This window comes from Eretmochelys imbricata, chromosome 6 (assembly GCF_965152235.1).
Source record: "Eretmochelys imbricata isolate rEreImb1 chromosome 6, rEreImb1.hap1, whole genome shotgun sequence".
In the NCBI taxonomy this organism is placed as follows: Eukaryota; Metazoa; Chordata; order Testudines; family Cheloniidae; genus Eretmochelys; species Eretmochelys imbricata.
In genome coordinates, this window is record NC_135577.1 from 16,707,304 (window position 1) to 16,729,844 (window position 22,541).

A 22,541-nucleotide genomic window follows, 5' to 3' on the forward strand; every position below is an offset into this window, starting at 1 on the left:
GATCAGAGACAAGCCGTATCTACCCATCGCCTCCTGACTTCAGAGAGCCGCCAATGGCTTCCTGTTGCTTGACCTGGAGTACGTGGGATCCAACAAGCAGCACCTTTGAAGTCAAGTGGTACTGCGGCAAATTCATCGGAGACTTCAAAAGTCCCCGACAGGCTGTGTGCCTGCACTCAGCCCGCCTCCCCTCATTAATTCCTCCAGTCCTCCTGCGGTTCTGACATGAAACGGCCTCTCCGAACACACAGAGTGAGATGAAAGGCTGAGGAGAGGGGGCCGTACGTGCCCCAGGGGCCACTGCCTTTTGCCTTAGAGTACAAGGCTCGCTCACAACCCGGTGGAAAGAAGGGGGAAAGGGAGAGAAAAAGTGGAGGGGAGGCAGGGAAGGGAAAAGAGGGAGGTGGGGAGAGAAAGAGAGAAGAGAGGATGGAGGAGAGAGGGAGAGACAAAGGCCCTCTGATTTGCAGCTCTCTTCCTCAGTCAGGGCCAGCTGGTTGGGCATCGGAGGCTGAGCTGTCTGGAGAGTCTCTTGTCACTGGTGCTGGGAGACCCACGAGGCTTCTGGGAAGTGGCAGCTTTTGAGTCCCGAGGAGAGAGGGTGAAGAGTCTCAAGTGGGCGGCGTACCCCTTAGGGAGTGGGCAGACCCTCCCAGAGAGAGAGGGTGGAGTGTCTGAGGAGTGGATGGGGTGAGTGTCTGCGGTGTAGGATGGCGTGTCTCAGGCTAGCTCTTTGTCCCCTGAGTGACTCCTCTCCTCAGAGGGCAGCCCGCACACCACTCCTCTGCGACTCACCACGGACCTCATCTCTCATCACTTCACTCATCAGCAGGGTCGGTGACATCAGCCAGGTCTGGAGCACGCAATGGGGCCGCCACGCGGGCACTGTGTGAAGGGGCATGTTGCCCAAGGTCCCCTGGCCCACATGAGGACAGGTGCTGCCACCCTTGGGCCTATGGTAGGGAAGATCCCATGCACCCAGGGACCTTGTGCGCACACACTTGATCCACCAGCCAGAGTGCCACAATAACTGCACCACTGGCCGGTCCATGGAGGGGCAGCCCTGGTCACGGCGGGTGAAGAGAGTAAGCTCCACAAGGCACCACATAGGCTTGGTGAGAGGAGGAAGCAGCCACAGTCCCACTGGAAGTGGCCACTCCTCAGGAAGGCAGTGGAAGGCGACAGGCTCAGCCTGGAAGAGCGATAGACGCGACAATGGCTCTCGCCAGGCTGAAATGCGTCAGTCATCCACCCATCCCTCCTCCCAGGACTGCCCCCACCCCGGCCAGATGACCTCCCCCCAGCCGCGCAGGCCACGCAGAAGGGGACGCCAGGTTTCCAGGGCATGGGGGGAACAGGCAGAGTGCTGACCGATATCGCTGTCCTGGCGTGGGTGGGTAGGAGCCACCTGGGGCCCAGTCATAGTCACAGGGCCCAGTTCCCCTGAAGGCCCATCTTACTGCACCGGTGGGCACTGCCCCATTGCACGATGTTACAGCACCCCAGGCCCATCACTAGCCCTTCACACCATTTCTCCACCCAAGTGCACCCGTCTTAGGAGCCCTCTTGCCGCACAGCCCAGTCACGCATTACAGCCCTCGGCCCCACGTCCTTTATGGAGTGGGTGTAGGGACTGCCCCATCGGCGTCTCTGTCTTTGGATGCTGCCTTGGCCTCTGAACAAAGAGAAGCCCTGAGAAAGGTCATGGCTGTGGCCCATATCCCCCCAGAGTGCACCATGGGCTTAAACCCTCAGCTTGAGAGTGGGGCAAGACATTATGGAGACAGCCAAGTGAACAGCAGGGCCCCTGCTTGGTGTGAGACAGAGAGAACGTGAGGTGTCCTCCACCCCTGTAGGGCAGAGGGGACCCTGAGGCACCTCCCCTCCCCTCTGTGGGCCAGAGGGGACCCTGAGGCACCTTCCCATTCCTCTGTGGGGCAGAGGGGACCCTGAGATGTCTCCCCTCCCTCTGTGGGGCAGAGGGGACCCTGAGACATCTCCCCTCCCTCTGTGGGGCAGTGGGGACTTCTGTGTGCTGAGATGTGAATAGAGAAGGATAAATCTCATTGTGATTGGTCCAAGCCAAGCAGGCTGATGCAGAAGGAGGTGTCCAGGGGGGGTCGGGATGGGGTGGGCATGGGAGCCCAGATCCAACTGGTTACCCCAATGGCTGTCAATGTGGAGAGCAGCTAGGATCCCTGCCCCTCCATGTGCCCTGGCTGCCCTTTGGGGAGCATGGACCATGCAGGAAGAAGGAAAAACCAGGGGAACTAGCTGCTGCAGGACCTGGTCTTTTATAGCAGACCCCGGCTGGCGATCAGCATCCCCTGCGGTCAAAATGCAGCATGATGGCCTAACAGCCTCGCCAAGCCCTGCCACCATGGCTACGAGCCTGGCATGAGGGACCCGAGGCCCTGACTTTGCCCACCCTGAGGAGACAGCTCTGAGGACTCGCAGCCCTGGGGACAGTCCTCTGGGCTCCCAGGAGGTGGTTGCCTGCAGGGAGACATGAAGCCTTGGTCTGGCTTTGGTAGGCTCTGTTCTCGTTCAGGGCTGGTGAGCAGGTGCAGCACTGGAATGTTTAGATGGGGGGTGGTTTTGGGGGCAGAGGAGAGCAGTTTGTAGGTCGTGGCTGGGTGCACACGAGGCAGTGGGGCAGTCTGGGGTTGGTGTCTGATTGGTGTGGGGGGCTGTGTGTGTCAGGGAGGTGTCTGAGCTGGGGAGGAGGTGGGGGGGCATCTGGGGGTTAGGCAGCTGTGTGCCTTTGGAGAGGTGTGTGTGCTGGGGGCAATGGGTGAGAGAGTTTGAGGGTGCAGTGGTGAGCTGGTTTGTTTGGGAGCACAGGGGTGTGTTTGGGGGTGGGGCTATAAGAAGTATTTTGGGGTGCAGAAGTGTGTGGAGCCTCTGAGCTTGGGAGTATCTGAGGGTGCAGGAGTGTGGGGGGAGGTGTGATCGGGTAGTCTGGGGAAACAGGAATGTGGGGTGCAGAGGCATGGGGATGTTTGAAGGCATCACGGTGTGGGGATGTTCAGAGTTTCCGGGTCTATGGATGTGTTTGTGGACATTGAAGGAGTATGGGGAGGTGCGGGTGTTGGTGGATTGTCTTGGCTGTGTAGGGGCAGGATGTATGGGGTACAGTGTGTGGGAATGTGTGGGTGTTGCAGGGGTGTGGAGTCTGTATGGGGGTGGGGTGTATGGGGCACAGTGTGTGGGGATGTTTGGGTGTTGGTGGAGCGTTAAGGCTGTGGGAGGGCAAGGTGAATGGGGCACAGTGTGCGGGGATGTGCGGGTGTTGGTGGATTGTCATGGCTGTGTGGGGGCAGGGTGTGGGGATATGCGCGTATTGGACTGTCATGACTGTGGGGACAGTTTGTAGGGAGCATAGACTGGGGATGTGCAGGTGTTGATGAGGTGTTAAAGCTCTGTCGGGGCACGGTGTATGGGTTGCAGTGTGTGGGGATGTGAAGGTGTTGGTGGATTGTCATGGCTGTGTGGAGGCAGTGTGTACAGGAGTGGTTTGTGGGGATGTGTGGGTGTTGGTGGACTGTCAATATGGTGTGGCAGTAGGGTCTATGGAGCATAGAGTGTGGGGATGTGCGGGTGTTGGTGGGGTGTTAAGGCTGTGTGGGGGCAGGGTGAATGGGGCAGTGTGTAGGGACCTGCGGGTGCTGGCGGATTGTCATGGCTGTGTGGGGGCAGGGTGTACAGGGGGCAGTGTGTGGGGGTGTTTGGGGTTCAGGAGTTTCCAGCTTCTGGGAAGCTGCGTGGAGCAGACACCACGCTCCAGGGCAGCACCTGAAGCTTTAATCCCTTCCCGCGCTGTCCCGTGGCACCTACTTGATGGTTTTCTTTTCGCTGCGCCCTCGGCTGGAATCCGGGGTCCCCACCGTCTCCAAGGAATTTTTATAACGTTTACCCTATGGGAAAAGAAGGGAGATATGTCAAGGGGTTGGAGCCAAGAAGTTTCCAACTGAATTTTTGGACACAGGCTCGCTCGTGCTAAAACCTGTGAATTGTCTGGGGATTGTTAATTTTTTTCAGGCCAGTCTGCCCACTGTGAGCCCCAGGTACCAGCGGTTTATCAGACTCACAGGTTTCATTTGCTGCAGATCAGTGTTCTCCCTATCCATCTGGCTCTCATTGTGGTTATGACATAAACGCTTTCCTGGCTAATGTGATGGTAGTCAAGTGACTTTCCCAAAGTCCCACAAGGAATCTGTGCTAGAGCCAAGAATTGAACCCAGGTCCCCAGCATCCTAGTCAAGTCCCCTAAACACAAAGCAATCCTCTCGCCCACTGACAGATACCTGTTTTAAAACAGTCATTTAATCAGGGAGAAGAAACAAGACCATGTGACTTAAGTGCCCAAACTCTCCCACCCCACCCTGAATAATGTCTATTTAATGTGACTAATTCTTGAACCAACAGGTTGCCCATGAGGCCAGCCAGAGCTTTCCCTGCTGCCATCTCTATCAGCCCACTGTCTGCATGGTGAGGGGAATGTGCAGCTGAAGATGGGTGCTGGATTTTGGGGGACGTTCGTTGGATGAGGCCATGATTAAGTCTCATGTCCCAGATTGTCAGGTGTGTTCTGACCTAGTTTTTGCTCTTTTGTGGCTTCCAGTTTGTCATTCACTTCAGCTGCTCACCTGGTTTTGCTTGGAAAAATCCTGAAATTGGTCAAACTCTTAACGTTTCTGGTGTGTTTCCCTAGACATCTGAAACAGTCAGAAAGCATCATGGGAAAGGCATGCCCCAGAATGCTCCTTGCTTGGCCATCACAATGGAGCACTTCCAAGGAGTTAGTTTGGATGACCTGTGCCCCCCTACTGCTTCTGCTTCATGAACGCAAGACAGAGAGCCAAACCCGGCCTTCCTCTCTGCTGCCCCATCACATCTGCAGCAGGGGAGGATCAGCAATTTTAGGATTAATTGAACTTTAATTAATTAAGTTCACAGAAAAAAAAAAAACCATGTCACAAGATAATGAAATGTGCATTTGTTCCTAATTGGGGCTTGATAATAAGGCCACTTGGTAGTGATTTCCGATGGCAGGTACAACATGCTGTGCGATTCCAGGGCAGACAAGAGCACAATTAATGCTGATTAGCAAACAATTAGTGGATGACACCAACCCACACAGGTGCAGGTAAAGGGCCCCCCTCACAGCTCTAGGGGGAAGCCATCTAAGAAAAGTGAGAGGCCGCCAGGGGTATTTTTAAGCCTCAGCTGCATGAAATATGCTTGGCCGGGGGCAGGGGGAGAGGGGACAAGAGAGAGCAACAAACATATGGGGTGCTCTGGATCCAACAGGAGCTCTGGATGTAATGGTGGGAGAAAACAGGACAGCAGCGGGGGGAGAGGGGAGGAAGGGAGCTGGCTCCAGGCACACAGATAGAGCAGGATGGGGCAGGAGAGAATTTGGATCTAGGTCAAGGTGGCGACGAACAGTAGAAGAGAATTTGGATCTGGGTCAGAGCAGGATGATGGAGAGTGGCACAGCAGCAGATGTGCGTGTGAAGGAATCTGGGTCTGGACTGAGGGCAGGGGTGACAGTGGGATAAGGCTGGGGTGTTTGTGGGCAGGGGAGTCAGCAATTTGGATCTGGAAAGAAGGACAGGATTGAGGGGACAACAGAGAGTTGGAGAATGACCAGTCTGATCAGGGTAGGGGAAGGGATTCCGTGGCTGGGGAGGGGTAGGCTAGCAATGTGAAATATGGACTCAGACTGACAGCTCACTCCCCCTAGACCTTTCACCCCACCTGCACTGTCCCTGTGAGCTCTCCAGGCAGCCACACACATGCATTGTTCATTGCGGTTAGTTGTGGGTAATCTGCCCACAAATTAAGAAAAAGCCTGGGGAGGATCACAAACAGCCTGTTAATCACCATGAGAAATGCTGCCCCAGGGGGTGGGGGGGGGGGGGGGAAAGGGGCTCATTTATGGAGCCAAGGCAGTGCAGTGACTTCATAGCTAGGTTGTGGTTTGCTTTCTCCATCCTAAGCCTCAGCCCTTGATCTCCCTCTGTGTCCCTCAGAAACACCTCAGTTCTGCTTCTGCTTTCTCCTGTGTGGTCTCCCGGCAGAGGAGAGATTTCTGGATGTCACTCAGACAGCCATAAGAGGTGCAAATGGAGATGTTTTCCTCCTGAGTTACTTTTGGGAAGGCACCTCCCCAGAAATGGCTTGGCCTAGAAACTCCAAGAGCCCTCCACAACAGCACATGTCCTTGAACGTGCCTTAGAAGGCCAGGTGGTTAAATTTGGAGCCAGTCACCACAAATGTCATAGAATCATAGAATCACAGAATATCAGGGTTGGAAGGGACCTTAGGAGGTCATCTAGTCCAACCCCCTGCTCAAAGCAGGACCAATCCCCAACTAAATCATCCCAGCCAGAGCTTTGTCAAGCCTGACCTTAAAAACTTCTAAGGAAGGAGATTCCACCACCTCCCTAGGTAACGCATTCCAGTGTTTCACCACCCTCCTAGTGAAAAAGTTTTTCCTAATATCCAACCTAAACCTCCCGCACTGAAACTTGAGACCATTACTCCTTGTTCTGTCATCTGCTACCAGTGAGAACAGTCTAGAGCCATCCTCTTTGGAACCCCCTTTCAGGTAGTTGAAAGCAGCTAACAAATCCCCCCTCATTCTTCTCTTCCGCAGACTAAACAATCCCAGGTCCCTCAGCCTCTCCTCATAAGTCATGTGTTCCAGTCCCCTAATCATTTTTGTTGCCTTCCGCTGGACTCTTTCCAATTTATCCACATCCTTCTTGTAGTGTGGGGCCCAAAACTGGACACAGTACTCCAGATGAGGCCTCACCAACGTCGAATAGAGGGGAACGATCACGTCCCTCGATCTGCTGGCAATGCCCCTACTTATACAGCCCAAAATGCCATTGGCCTTCTTGGCAACATATCCAGCTTCTTGTCCACTGTAACCCCTAGGTCCTTTTCTGCAGAACTGCTGCCGAGCCATGCGGTTCTTAGTCTGTAGCGGTGCATGGGAGTCTTCCGTCCTAAGTGCAGGACTCTGCACTTGTCCTTGTTGAACCTCATCAGATTTCTTTTGGCCCAATCCTCTAATTTGTCTAGGGCCCTCTGGATCCTATCCCTTCCCTCCAGCATATCTGCCTCTCCTCCCAGTTTAGTGTCATCTGCAAACTTGCTGAGGGTGCAACCCACACCATCCTCCAGATCATTTATGAAGATACTGAACAAAACCGGCCCGAGGACCGACCCTTGGGGCACTCCCCCAATGTCTGAACTTCGGAGAACTTTGCCAGGACCCAGCTGAGCTGATAACTTTTGCCAACATCAGGCTGAATTCAGCATCTCCAGAGCTCTACAACCACTGGCAGAGCGCAAGGTTCAGCAGGTGAGCTCCTGTCTTTGCCAGCAGCACAACTTGGAGACTTTGTCACCTTCATCAGCCAACCAGTTTGGGTTTAAGCTGCTCCCAAGCCTGCCACACTCTCTCAGCCCAGCCGCTGCAGTTCAACAAGGCTGCAAACACCCCCGGCCCAGCTCATGAGATCTCTGAGCTCCATTGTTCAAAAGGTCCAGGTTAGAGGAAGTTACAGACACAGCCGGAGTGGCCTGCAGGACGCGGAAACACTGTCTTGTGAACCTCTTGCGTTCCAGGCGCCCGTAAGCTCTGTCGTTAAATGATACAGGTTCCAGAATGGCGCAGACTCTGCCAAGAGCAGGCTGCAGTGTCCGCAGGCTCCATTAGCGGAACTGCTCAGGTGTGAAGGGGGTGGGGGCTCTGCCAGCACGGCCTCCAGTGAACTCCATTCATCAAAATGTTCCCATCCAAGGAGGTTTCAAGCTCAAGCCAGTGGAGCAGTTCTTTCCAGTGCAATGCTGAAAACCAAGTACAGTGCCAACCTGACACCACATTTAGGACTGTAGCAGAATATAGGGGTAGATCCTGGTCTCTGCCCCTGAGATGGTGCAAAAGGGAACAGAGCCATGAAGGAGCCTAATGACCATCCCAGCAGGATTAGAAGTGGGCACTTCAAGAGACGTCTAGCTGTTGTTCATACTTGAGAGCTGGAGTGAAGCATGAGTTAGATGTAAGTGATTTGGGGTGGATGGTACAAGGGATAACTGGTTACCTTGGTTACAAAGGGATGGGTCTTTGGGGGAGGTCAAAGGAGATGCAACTTGCACCGAATTCAATGGGAGCTGGATCTGCTTCCAGCTGAATCTGGCCTATGTGCCAATCTAGGACAGACGTGCACACTTCCTGAGCTGAGCGAGACACATAGCATCGCTGCTGATGGGCAGGCCGAGAGGAGCTCTTTTATCTGATATGGCGGGACAGCCATTGTGGGCTGGCTTCCCTTTCCTCAGTATGCATCTAGCCACCTTTCTATCTTAACCCACTTTGTCCTTCACGCTTTCCTCGCCCTGCTCCCCCCTTTGCCCATCACATCTGCTTTTAGATAAGACAGCAGGGACTGGGTGAAGCAACTGTTCAGCTGGGGACAATCACGGGTGGGCACCTCAATGGCAAGGGTACAGGGAAACTGAGTAAGGGTGGGATAACCACAGGGCCACGGCGCCTGGTCAAGGGCAAAAAACTCCCCTCCACAGACACTGATGAGCAGGGCGTCAGTGCAGACCAGCGTGGGGATGAGATGAACCTGAACGGCTGGCCTGCACCCACTGCATGGTCAATGCCCACAGTCAGAGTGCCCCCTGCTGGGCCCAGGGAAGGCTGCAGCTCACCAGCTGTGACTCCACCTAGTTGGATCTTGTGCTTAAGGCACAGGATGGGGAAGCAGAAAATCTGGATTCAATTCTTCACCCTGTGTGACTGACTGTGGGGCAGGTCACTTCATCTCCCATGGGAGTTAGAAGCCTAAACAGCTTTGAGGGTCTGGGCCTCAGTGCCCCATCTGTAAAAGGTGATTGTGACGCTCCCAGGGTCCATTCAGGCTGTAAGCTCTTCAGGCCAGGGGCTGACTCTGACTCTGTGTCTGTGCAGCGCCTGGCAATGGGCCAGAAAGCTTGGTGGGGGGCCTCTAAGAGCTACTAGCACAGAGATAATAACAAATCCTAGAGCCTACTTGTTATCTCCCCAACCCATTACATCGCTCGGCTGAGCCTACCATTCCCCCAGGGCCAGGCAATGAGGTGTCTCCCCTTTGTCCGATTCTCTGCCCCTTTGTTCCATGCCCTCCTCCTCCTTCTCAGCCCTTCAGTCATGTCAGGCCACAGGCCGGGCTATGAAGGACCTAGATCCCTGTGCTGGAGGTGAAGCCGTGTCACTCCTCTCCCCGCTCCTCCTGCATTCTCTGAACTCTCTCTGTTCTCCGAGCCTTTCCTGCCCTGCCAGAGTGAGGCAGGGCCCCGTCTACCTCTCCCAGGCCAGCAGTATCAGGCCAGCCACGGCAGGGTCCGCTTGCACCGATGGGGAGGGTGAGAGTGCCAGGCCTGTCACATCAGGCAGGCTGGTAGTAGGCAGCTGCCTGGTGGCCCCGTCAGCCACCTGCTGAGGTAAGGGGCGGGGAGCAGCTCACTCCTCCAATGCTTCAGCACAGGCTGGTCTGTGCAGCAGTAGCTTCTCCCTGGCAGGAGCTGGACAGGTGCTCACCGGTCAGTGCTGGCGAGCCACATAGCTGGCTCTGTTGGGAAACTCGAGCTGGGCAAGCCTGCTCCCTGTATCAGGGAGACGGGCCACACCCCCAGCTGGTGCGAATGTGTGCAGATCCAACAACTGCCATGTGTCCGCTGGGGCTCTGGCTCATTGTGCTGGGGAGACACAGTGCCCAGCTGGCCAACCCCTGGCTCCCTCGGCCACAGAGGTGACTGCTCCATCTGCCAAGGTCTGAGGGCAGCTGGGCATTGTGGAGCGGGGTGAGCATCTCTGAGGTCAGGAGCCTGGATCCCCAGGAATCCCCCCTGGATCCCCACCCTCATGCCTCCCCTCGAGGCAGCCTTGCGCAATGGCTCCCATTACCGGAGTGCAGGCCCGCACGCTGCAGACAGGGCACTGACCAGCGGGGGAGAGGGTGCTCACACCCCAGGCTCTCCCAAAGGGCACGCTCTGCTGCAACATCCAGCATCTCTCTCCACAGGGGCAGGTGGGACTGGGCTGCAGGGAACTGAAAGGGGACGCTCTGGGCAGGCTGCTGGACGGGGGCAGACTCTGGGGTTCTCTCTGGCTAGCATCCCCATGTAATCCTGACCTGGCCTGCTGACTACCAGATGGGCAGGTCACACCTTGTGCCCAGCTGCCAAAAGCCCAACAGGAGGAGTCAGCAGCCTAATCCACGCGGAAGTGAAGTGGAGGGTTCTTTGCCAGGAGTGCAACGGAGGTGCTCTGTGACGGCCAATTCCTGCCACTGCTCCCTGGCACCTGTCCCGCCAAAGTCACAGGGTAAGATTGGAATTTGATTTCCCAAACTTGGCCAGCAGGACGGGAGAAGGGCTCCCCATTCCCCACCCTCCCGGGCCTCCTTCCTCCCCTTCATCCCAACCCTTTCCTCAGGTCCTGCCCCCGAGCCCAGTCCTTTCCACGCCCAGCGCCTCTTCAAGAAGGCAGGGAACTCACAACCTGTGTCCAGCTCTTGGGCACGGGGTGGGGGGCTGTGATTTCACCTCTGGGGCATGGAGGAGCCTGAAGGCATGCTGAATCAGAAGGGCAACCACATGCTAGCTACCCTACCCTGGGGTATCTGCCAGGTGCGCTCGGACTGGCTCAGCAGCCACAGCGAGCAAAGGGAGACCCGACACAAGCCCCTGGAGGACACAGCAACACTGGAGTGCTGGCTGTGGGGGAGCTCCCAGCTATTGCTGTGCCAGCCTCTCCCAGCTGGGGGCGCTGCAGGAAATGGAACAGAAGTCATACCAGAGGTTCCAAAATTGCGATCTGGGGAGCATTTGTGCATGGGCCATCGGGTAATGCTGCTGCTCTTCGTCCTCCTTATTCAGTCGCATTAAATGAAGCTAGAAACACATTCAATACATTTCCTCGGGTCACTGCTCTGTGGCGGGAAGGCTGGCGTTGCACAGGGCTGTTGCACCTGGGAGGGCAGGTGTCCCTGAGACAATCTCAGGATGAAAATATAGGCCATGCCATGAACCAGGAGGGCGATCCCCTGGCCTTGATGCTGCGATTAGAGTAGCCAGACAGCCAGTGGCTGGGGGGCCCTCACAGCGTCTCTGGATCCAGCCTCCCTGACAAGCCAGCACTACAGGAGTGAGTGAGCCGGCAGCTGGCTGCAGACAGGCTGGGCATGTTTCAGCTGCGTTCGGGGAGGAGGTGAGAGGGTTTCACCTTCTTGCTTTTGTTTCTAAATTTAGCCTGCTGGAAGAGCGGACTCGCTTGTTAGCATTCTGTGCTGCCTGCGCTCCCCGGCGCGTGCAGACTGACGGACTGCGGCGGCTGTGACCTTCCCTCCTCATCAGCTGCTGCTCCTGGACCCCACGGGAGGCTCCCGACAGGTGGCACATGGCAGCAGCGGCTGCATTAACTTTCCTTAGCCCCGGAGAAGCTGGTGGATCTGCCAGGGCTCTTTCCCTTTCGCCAGACAGGACTTGGAGTAGACGAGGCAGGGGAGGAGAGCGAGTGGTCAGGTGCTGCTGCTATAACACAGAGATACTTCTGAGCTGGCCCAGCTCTTCTGGCATCTCCGCTGGCTCGGATGGAGGGGAGGCACTGCCCTGTTTGCTGCCGGCCAGGCAATGCTCTCTCAGCAGAGCGGGCTGGATGCCTGGGTGAGGGAGGGCAGACAGGTAGGAGGCTGGCTGGCTGGTTGGCAGACGGGGGTAACTATGGTTCATGAGAGACAGGTAGATACGTGGGCGGCTGGGGAGTGCAAGGAGACTCTCCTCACCATGGCATGGATCTTCGGCCTACCGAGGGCACCGGCTAGGGGCTGTGGCTCTGTGACCTTGGGCGAGGTTTCCTCCCTCGGTCCTCAGTGCTGGTTGGGCACGGATCTGTCACAGAACTCTGTCACCTTCCAGGGCGCTGGCCTGGGTACTGGGAACAGGACGCTTCTGAGGGAGGGAGGGTGTCGGGAGGGGGAACAGCAGCAGAGTCTTCAGGAGGAGGAAGCCACCCTTCACCCCAGGCAGCTGAGCACTCCACGGCTCCCTGACCCCACTGAGCCAGCCAGCTAGCTCTCTATCCCTTCTCGTTACCCTCAGGCAGCATGGAGAGCTGGGCCCAGGCAGCAGCCAGGGCTGTCCTTCCCCTCCCAGCGAGTCCTTGTTTCTCTTGTGCGGCTGGCTGAAGCGTTTTTGAACCTGGCCCCAGGCCCAGTTACCACTGAACGGGGAGCTCTTCGATTCATCTCACTTCCTCCCAGGCTGCCTGGTTTATTAATTTGGCTCCCGGCCGCAGGGCTTTACTTATTAATATGGCAGTATCGCTGCTTAACTCCCTTGTTTGTGAATGTAAACATCCTCGGCCCTCCTCGACATTCCACACGCCAGCTTCCCCCGGCCATAAATCACGGGAAGCCAAACAGCCTGGATCTGGGCAGTGGGGTGGCAGAGCCAGAAAGCTGGCAGATAGCAGCTGGGGAGGAGCCGTGCTGATACCTGCCGGAGGGCTGGGGAAGGAGAGCTGCCTGTGCGTGTGAAGGTGCAGCAGGGAGACGCTCCTAGGAACATTCCTCTGGAAAGACAAATGCTGTCTCCTTTTAACGCCAGTTTTAAAGAACAGGTGCTATGGCTTTTTAATGGTTCCCGGTGCCCGGCCGCGCCCTCTCGGGCCCCGGCAGGCGGAACGGGGAGGTGACATTATTTCTAGCGCAGTGTTTGTTGTTTGGAGAGTGAAAAAGAATCAAAAATAGCCGCCTTCGGAGCACTTGACCCACTTTCCAATCTCAGCCGTGCACAGAGAGGCTTCATGGAGGAAGGAAACGAAAGACAACGTGCTACTGAATCCTGGCCAGGAGGGCACTGTGGGGAATTAGGGCGGGTGGGGGCCACAGGGCACTGTGGGTAGGAAGGGGCCACAGGGCATTGTGGGGGACCGGGGTGGGTGGGGGCTGCAGGGCGGGGGGGGGGGGCCGCAAGTCCATTCTTTACCACCATTTGGGGATAACGCAGCAGTGCCGTGCAGCCTGCCTCCCCAGGGCTGCTCATGCCAATGCAGAGCCAGGGCGGAGCAGGAGAGGGGCCAGCTCATTACCGTGCATCTCCAATATATATATTTATTTTGAAAACTTCCCTTTATGCTGCACACACATTTTCACCCAAACATTTAATTATCACATCTCCAAAAGAGCAAAATAAAAACTGCAGCCGCCACCGCGGAGCCTTACTCAGCAAACGCCTCTCAGGGCTGCACGACTGTCACTGCGGGGTGGGACTCCAGGGGCCCCGGACACCAGCCTGCCCACACACCCAGGGGTGGCATCTCCCCCTGTGAACCCCAACTGACTGCTCTTCTACCTGTTAAACTAATGCCCTAAGTGGCTCCCCTTACACCTCCCACTGTGCTCCCCAAATTACTTCCTTTATGCCTCTCACTGCATACCCCAGTGTGTCTCCGTCTACATCTCATTGTGCACCCCTAATTAAACTCCTCTGCCCTGTACCCCAATTCCTCCTCTTGTGCCTCATGCTGTGCCCCCAGTACCCCCCCTTATTCAAAGCTTGTGCAGTTTTGTTTACAGAAGAGGGAGCATTGTAACCCGCACTCTCATACCCCAGTTTGTTCCTGTTCCCCAACACCCCATGAGCCCAATTAGATTTATTTGGCTGCGGTTGATTTTCATAACAAGCAACTGTCTTTCTGCTGGGGAAAGCGAGGGCTGCTGTTCGGACCGTTACATTTTGTCTCTCTGCTATGGAATTAACAATCTGAATGGATTAATAAGTAAAGGATCTTGCTGAGATTCCAAATTAAGGAAACAACTGCTACCCCAAACAGAGGTGAATGGAAAGGCTGCTACTTCTCAGACAGGCAAGTGTGTTCTTAGAAATGGGAAGGTGGAAAATCAAGCATTGATAGTTTTCAGTTTCAAGAGGCATAAAAAGCAGCATCGGTGTGTATCTAAATGAAACATCTTATACCCTGAGATTAAGTTTTGTTAGACCAGAATTAAGTCTGAGAATAAAGTGCCCTGTAAAATAACATTAGGGGAAAGTTACAGGTGTTTTAAAAACTCTCCAAACTCAGGAACTACATGATTACATTTCTGGCAATCACCTTAACTCTGCCCCAGGATACCTGCCCATCCTCCACCAGGGGCACAGTGGCTCTCAGCAGCTGTCACATGGAACTGAAGAAAGTCCCATGAGTACGAATTATCCAAATAGCACCTCCCAACCTCGCCTTCTACACTGTTCAGGGGAAGGGGGCTCTGCGAGGTATTAGGTGAGTGCTAGGGTGAACTGAGGGCAGAGTCTTAGATTCTTCAGATCCAAGCCCTGAGCCGGTGAGAGCCCTGACTTCATCAGCAGGCAGCACATAGCCAACGGCTGGCTGCTGGTGCCACATACCAGACTTTGCAGGACTCAGGAGGTGACACCCCCTGCCCCAGGTATATATACATCCCCAGACTGCCCCGAGGCCCCATCCCCGCTCACTACATTCCCTCTTCCTCGGTGGCTCGCTTTCTCCCACTCTTCCTCACTTTCACTGGGCTGGGGCAGAGGGTTAGGGTGTGGGAGGGGGTGAGGGCTCCGGCTGGGGGTGCAGGCTCTGGGGTGGGGCTGGGGATGAGGGGTTTAAGGTGTGGGAGGGGGCTCTGGGCTGGGACAGGGAGTTGGGCTCTGGGAGGGGGTGAGGGCTCTGGCTGGGGGGTGCAGACTCTGGGCTGGGGCTGGCGATGAGGGGTTTGGGGTGGAGGAGGGGGCTCCGGCTGAGGGGTGGGGTTGAGGGATTTCGAGTGTGGGAGGGGGCTGCAGGTTGAGGCAGGGGGTTGGGGTGCAGGCGTGGGTGCGGGCTCGGGTGGGGCCGGGGATGAGGGGTTCAGGGTGTGGGAGGGAGCTCTGGGCTGGGTCAGGGGGTTGTGGTGCAGGGCAGGTGAGAAGTCTGGGCTGGGGTCGCAGGCTCTGCGCTGGGGCCAGGGATGAGTTGTCTGGGGTGCAGGAGGGGGCTCCAGATTGGGGGCGGCTCAGGAATGGGTCAGGGGGTTGGGGCTCCGGGTTGGGGTGCAGGCTTACCTTGGTTGGCTCCCAGTCAGCAGCGCAACGTAGGGGGCTGTGCATGCCCTGGAAGTGGCAGCAGGTCTGGATCCTAGGCGGAGGGGTGGGGTGGGGAGCAGGAGGCTCCACATGCCGCTCTCGCTCGCAGTCACCGCCCCCCTCGCCCAGCTCCCATTGGCCGCGATTCCTGGTCAATGGGAGTGCAGAGCTGGTGCTCGGGCAGCACGTGGAGCCCCGTGACCCCCGGCCCAGGACCCAGACCTCCTGTCTGCTTCCGGGGTGCAGCACGGTGCCCCAGGACAGGTAGGGACTAGCCTGCCTTCGCGCCGCAGCACCACAAACCAGACTTTTAACGGCCTGGCCAGAGGTGCTGACCAGAGCCGCCGGGTCCCTTTTCGACCAGGTGTTCCAGTCGAAAACCGGACACCTGGTCACCCTAGCCTCTCCAGCCAGCGCAGGGTGCGGCAGGTGTGACCAAAGTCTGTTTGCACTGGAGTGTAAGACAGGCTAGCTGGGCTCCGCTGATGCCTGGCCAATATCTTCTCCTGATCAGCTGTGTGCCTGGTGGGGAATTTCGACCCCCCACGCATGCTGGCCTTGTGTTGGACGTAAGTGTGGTGTGGGGCTCAGAGAAGCCTGACCTCCAGGCTCGGCTCTTTCCTTTGGTCTCGATTGCTTTCCCTGTCTTTAAAGAAAAACCCAGTGGGGCAAAGTGGGGCCTGAGAGGAGCCGGGGCTGGTCCCTGCTCAGTGCTCTGACCCTTCTGGCCTCCTCCAGGCAGGGGGACTGTAGATTTCCCTACTGCTGGCCTCTCTGCAGGATGTGTGTGTGTGTGTGAAGATGATCACTCCCATCAGTGGGAACATGTCTACACCAGCTAAGGCAGGGGATCACATTGTCGTGTTTCAGAACCCAAGCGCACCATTGCATGGGCCAGGAAAGCATTTCCATCCCTCCTCCCTGCATTCTGGGAAGGACTGGCCTTCCTCTGAAGAATTCAGGTACAGCTGGGAGAAGGATCTTGCTAGACCCATGGCTTGATCCAAGGTGGGAAGAAGGACAGAGAGAGAGAAATGTAAAGAAAGGAAACTGCCAGGTGTTGCACCTGGTAGAGCCAGCCAACCATGTCAGCAACAGCACTGCACGGTACCCAGGTTTCTAGCAGCGAGATCCCTCCCTTAGTGACTGCTCTGAATTTGGGGGTGCCCACTCTGAATTTGGGGCTGCCCCACGTTCTGTGGGGGGTGGGCAGGGGGCCTGCTGGCTGTGCTATATTCTAAGATGTGGTTCAGAGGTGAAGGAAGCTGCAGCAGCTGAGGTTGGGGGAGAGCCACATTGCCCTTTGGTCAGCACGGGTGGAGGGGGGGTCCTCCGGGGTGGGAGGGTCCCACCCGGGGGGTCCAATCCTTGTGCTCTGGTGAGGGGCTGGGTTGGGGTCTCGCCATTACAGGTGAGGAATCGCCAGGGACTGTGGAGTCTCTGCTCTGGGGCGTGACACTCCTCATTCAGGAGACGCTCCCTCAAACTCCCTCTCTGCTTTAAACCAGCGACTCTGCCGGACCCTGGTCCTCTCTGGCCAAGCCCTGGCCCTGGGCGGCTGCTCCTCTCCTGACTGCCCTGGTTTCCTGCCCTGTGTCTCATACTGCTCTCGTTCCCCACGGTCGTGGATGCTGCTGCTGCAGAGTGGATTGCCCATGCCGTGCCCCGAGTGGCGTACCTCGGCGAGTATACTGTGTGCCACCCGGCAGCCTTACCCCCTAGCTGTTCCTAACCCAGGCAGGGCAGCAGGGCCCCCCGCTACCGAGTCACGGCACTTACCAGTTTGCGCTGGCACCACTGGCAGATCCCGCACAGGACGATGGTGACGCTAAGGCTGACGGTGATGATGGCTGAGACCAGGAGGACATCGCGGGAGGGCACTCCTGGCAAGAGGAAAGCACAGGGTCAGGCCCCTTGGCGAGGGGGAGAGCGGGCAGAACAGGGCTGGCAAGGGAGGGACACAAAGCTCCCGCTGGGCTGGTCTGTCCTGAGCCAACCCCCCCGGCACAGTCCCTGCAGGATGGTCCCAGGCACGGCTACTGCAGAAAGCTCAGCCTTTGGGGAGAAGGACAGGCAACACGGGCGGAGTGCTGAGGATGGCAGCAGCCATGAGGTTGATCAGACAGAGACTGGACAGGTCACCAGCCACACATGGGAGCACATGGACCCACACCCACCTTGCAGCACTTGATCTGGCACCCTGGCCCATGTCCCAGTATGGTGGCCATTCCACTCTGACACCTGATGGTAAGGTAGACCCTCAGGGCCATCCTGCTGTGGCCTCAGGGAATAAGGTGTTACACCGAACACCTACCCAGGCATGCATCCAGAAGCATAGGACACCCGACAGCGAGATCCCCCCATCCTCGCCCAGACAGAGGGAGCGGCATGGGACAGCCAACAGCAAGAGCCACCCAGACACGGTGCTACACGGAATGCCCAGCAATGAGAGTTGGTCCATCCTAACCCAGACAGAATGCAGTTTGCATATCAGAGCCATCGGGTCACAATTAGTTAGTGTATTTGGGCAGCACCTGCATTCCAGTCCAGATCAGTCTCCCAGAGTGATGGGCACTCTAAAAACACTTCCTGAGAACAGCCCCTGCCCAGAGAGTTTCCAATCTCGGCTACACACATCCACATACAGCACCACAGACTACGTCAGGCGTCAGGCCAAGCCAAGGGCCCTGCTTGTTCATGGATCTCACAAGACATTGTAGCAAGATATATCGAACCTCCTCTCTAGGTACGGTCCACTGAGTAGATCACATTGCAGTGGGATAGCCCATCTCCAAGCCAGACACCATGCATTGCATACAAGGCATGATAGTGAGGAAACACTCCGTCATTTGATCTGTTTATTTTCTAAAATGTGCCAGCCTGCAGGGACATGGCTGACAAAGTACAATGGGGCAGTTCATCCCTGGGCAGCTTGAATTACGTGCCTCTCCAATCTACTGGAATTCTCTGAAGGAGTCAACTAACTAACGCAGAGATTCTGGGCCTGACTGTGTGTGTGTCATCAATAGGTAACAGGGTGTTGTAGTCAACCTGCCCTTCCCATATTTCTAAACAGCAGGAGGGGGCTGGCTAGACAGAAGGAGAGTGTGGAAAAGGTTGAGGACAACTGAACTAGTATATAAGGGAGGCATGGCTGATGGGCTTTCAAAAGAGTTGTGACCAAGCACATCACGAGATGTTTTAAGGAAATTAAGTCATCACAGGGGCGAGGTAAACTGTCCTGGATTAGAAATTGGGTTAAAGACCGAAAGCAAAGGTCAGGCACCAATGCCCCCTTTCTGACACGGCTAACGGTGTCGTGCTTCAATGTCCCATGCATTGGTAGGACGCCTGGCTGAAAAGTGAAGCAGCAAAATTTGCAGCTGCCATAGCACTGATTTAATTGAGTGAATACTAGCAGAAGGAAGGGTTCAGTGAATCTAGGACATTAGGGCAAAGCAACGGGCTATGAGTGCAGGATAATGCATGTTGGAAGGAACATTCTGAACTACTCCTACCCCATGATGAGCTCTAAATTAACCATAACCACTCAGGAAAAAGGTACCATCACAGCCGTTTCAGTAGGAACCTCTCAGTGCACAGTGGCAGGCAGGCAGAATTGCAAACAAGATGTTTAGGCAGGAAAGGGATAAAGAAAAAATAGAGTATGAAAATGCAGCTATTCTAATGCCGTTCTGTAGGTCAGTGATGTGCCCTCACCTGGAATACTGTGTGCTGCTCTGGGTGATCTATCTACCCACCTCATTCGTAGTCATCTATCACCGAACAATACAGCATCTAGACCCTTCAAAAAGGATATAGCAGAAATAGAAGTGATCCAGAGAAGGACAATGGAAATGATCCTATGCATAGAAAAACTTCCATGTGCATAGAGATTACAAGGATTAGGACTGTTTGGTTTAGAGAGGAGGTGAATAAGAAAGGACGTGCCAGAGGTCTATAAAACGATGAATACAGACAAGATGAAGTCGGTGCTCTCACTTGCCTTGACAAGGGCAGATCCAATTCAGTTAAAAGGCAAGACATCTAAAGCTAACAAAAGTAAATACCTTTCTACACAAAGTGTAATTAACCTGTGGAACTCCTTGCCACAAGATGTCAGGAAGGACAAGAGCTTAGTAGACTCCCAAAAGGATTAGACATGTTTATGAATATTAAGCATCTCCTCAGTTACACCAACTGTGATACAAATATATCGTGAGAGATGTCAAATTCTATCCTTGAACGAGTCTCATGGGCACTGCCCCACCCAGTAAAGATCAATCGAACCTGCTCCCCTCCCACTGGCCATCCCCTAGCTCCACCTCCCCTCCCTCATTGATGATCATACAACTGTTGCCCTTATTCACATGGAAGAGTCCCATTCAGGAAGTATTTCATGTATTGTTAGCTTTTTAAATGGTAACTTAGCAGCTGGAAAACGAGGAGGAAGAGCCAGCTCCCCACAGCAAGTGCTGGGAACCCAGTCCCTCATGTTTCAAGACCCAGGCTCTCCACTAATGGCCTGGTGCTAGGAAGAGCCCTCCGCTATGGGCACGTTAGTGCGCAGCTGTCCATTCGGGGGGAAGCACGTAGAACTGAGCGCTGCTGGACACAGCACAGCTGGCTAGAGGCTCTGCTGCCTGGTATTTGGCACACCCTGTGCTGCTAGGTGAGTCACCTCTAGTGCAGTGGATTTACACCAGGCAGGAATCGGTCCTATTAATTTCATTGCTGGTCATGGTGCATTCCCCTAAGTGACAATACATCCCAGGGGAGGCCCGCCACGGCATCTGCGCTGCATCACTCCAGTCTCATTGCAAATGGGCCTGATTACTCGGCTGTGTTGTCTGGGCTCTCCCTGAACGTTGGCTTTGGGGAATGAGTCACCTTTGTTTACTCAAGCCTGAAAGCCGGATTCTCCCTGTCTCCTCAACCCTTCTATTATCTCCCTTATTGCTTCCCCTTTAGGAAACGTCTGCGAGTGGAGGCGAGGCTGGGAGAAGAGGCTGGAAGGACGCCCAGGCCCAAAGTCAGACATTTCTCTCCCCCCAGGCAAGGTCTATAGTATGGGCCCCAGCGACACACACGCCCCTGACTGCCCCCCTAGCTAGCCTGGCCTCAGAGCAGGACCAGCTCCAGCAGGGATGGGGAGGGCAGAATCCCTGACCCATGTCAGAGGGGGTCTCTGCCAACAGAAGGGCCAGTTGCCACAGTGCCCTTAGTGGAACCCTGACCCTCTGCTATAAGCGTAGGCCTGACTGGAAGCAGGGACCTGGGGGTGGAGGCTCTGCACCCCATTCCACATCCTCTGAGCTGTTCAGTCTCTCCAGACCTGGGGGCCTGTGTGAGCCAGCGACCTTAAGCAAAGGGCCCTGTACTCCAGGTCTCCTCTTGATGGTCCTCCTGCATTGGGTGATTGACATTCCCACCGTGGGGAAAGGCTGCCTGGGCCCAGCAGGGTGCCACCCCAGCACTACGGGATCGATGCTGACAAGAGAGAGCGAGAAAGACCTGGGCATCCACGCTAACTGGGAGCCCACGTCCTACAACAAGAAACCCAGGTGGCAAAGCACACAAATCCCAGCTGGGTGCCTGCTAGCGAGCCAGGCTGGGGCCGCCGATCTCTGTGCGTGCGGGTGTGTGAAACGGAGAGCGTTACACGTGTAGCCCCCCGGCCATGATACCAACCAATGGTCCCAGCCTCGCAGGGCCGACTCGCGGAGCGCCGATATAGGAAAGCTCCTGTTGATAGGAGCTGGGCTTCTGGGTTGACTACAGGAGACAGGATTTGACACACAAGCACATCTGGAGACATACCAGCCTCACCCCCCCCCCCCCCATTGAGGGTTGCTCCCTGCAGCCCCTTGCCCACGCCTTGTCCTGTGTTCAGACGCCCTGAGTGACAGAGGGGAGAGGTCAGAGCACTTTCTCAGGGAGGTCATTCTGCGGCCTAGTAACGCACACGTCGGGTCCTGTCTAAATAATAATCAATGCTCATGAATAATTAATCACTGTAATAATAGTCTATCAATAATTCAGGGAGCCATACGCATGCCACTCTTAGGAGCTGGCTCTTGAGGTCCAGCCAAACATCAGCTCCGCTCCGGGCTATCCCATGAGACCCACCTCAGAGCTCTGTCTCGGGCTTTGTCATATAGGGTGACTCTGAGCCTCCCACTGACTGGGGGTGTCTATGGGCTTGGTCACCCATAGGCCATCGCAGAGTGGGGGGCTCCACCCTCACTAGCACCCCATTCTCCAGGCTCCTGCTCCCCTGCTCCCACCCACCTGCAGACCCACGCTGCAAACTACACTCCTCAGCCCCGAGAGGGAGCGGGGCTGCCGGCAGCAGAGGAGCCGCCCTGTGTAATTTGTCTGCTAAGGCAGTGGCAAGATGGGGAAGCCTGCGCTTGCTTAGCATGCTCAGCAGGGGTGAGGGAGCCAGTCACTGGCACAGCCCCCTCTGCTCCCATAGGGGACGATCAGCAGGAACACGGACAGAGATTCCTCCCAGCCTCAGATCAGACACAGAGCCTGAGACTAGCCCTTACGTCACCTTGCCTCCTCCGACCCAATGGCGAGAACACAAAAAGGAATGATCTCAATAAGACAGAGCCATGACGCCCTGCAAGTCGTCAGACCCTGGGATGCTGCAGGTTTCCTAGGGGCATGCCAGATTCCAGAGCTGGCCAGGGCTGAGCCGCATAATCAGATAGTCACATTTGTGGAGGAGGGACCAGGGGTAGGACACCCGCCAGGCAGGTCTGCAAGGAGGATGCAGAGCAGTCGGGCTGCTCCTGCTGTATCTCAGTGTGTTCTCCGCTTGCACAACCGCACATCTCTCTGGTGTTCGCTCACCCGCCCCTGTGTCTGTCTGCTGCATCGCACCTCCACAGCCAGGTGAAAAGACAGCCAGGGGATATGACACCTTGCACGGCGGGCCGGTTGGCTCTCCCAGGCACAGCCGGGGTGAGCTGGGTCAATGCTTGATCAGGACACCTCAGACAGTCAGATGCCAGAGTGTGGCTAGACAGGCCCCTGGAGCAGTGGCGGGCTGCCGGAGGCAGTGCTGCTGGCTGGCGATGCAGAACGTGACACTTTCCTCTTGGAGTCTGTTGTGAGCTGAAGTCCCAGCACGGTGCTAGGGGAATCTGTGTTGCTGGAGGTACTGGACCAAACCAATTATTGATGCAGCTACAGGGACTTCTCAGGGGAGTTACCCCATGGTGAAATCAGATCAGCGGGAGGAGTAAAGGTCAGTGTCCCGGCCTCTTGCAGTCACTAAAGCTCCTCTACAGAAACATGCCGGGAAGAGCCCCCAGGTCCTGGCCAAATTCCAAAGCCAAACAAACTCTCCCCAATCAAGGTAGGGCTCCTCT

General features: G+C 56.0%; 1 protein-coding gene across 1 annotated transcript in view; it reads right to left on the minus strand.

Moving 5' to 3' along the window:
- Positions 1-22,045, minus strand: part of SYT7 (synaptotagmin 7) — a 90,262-nt gene extending 68,217 nt beyond the window's left edge. The window contains exons 1-3 of the mRNA XM_077819929.1: positions 22,021-22,045; positions 16,939-17,042; positions 3,838-3,917 (exon numbers count right to left, since the gene is read on the minus strand). Coding sequence (XP_077676055.1) covers positions 3,838-3,917; positions 16,939-17,042; positions 22,021-22,045 — 209 coding nt within the window. The remainder of the gene's footprint in view (positions 1-3,837; positions 3,918-16,938; positions 17,043-22,020) is intronic.
- Between the last annotated feature and the right edge of the window lie 496 nt (positions 22,046-22,541).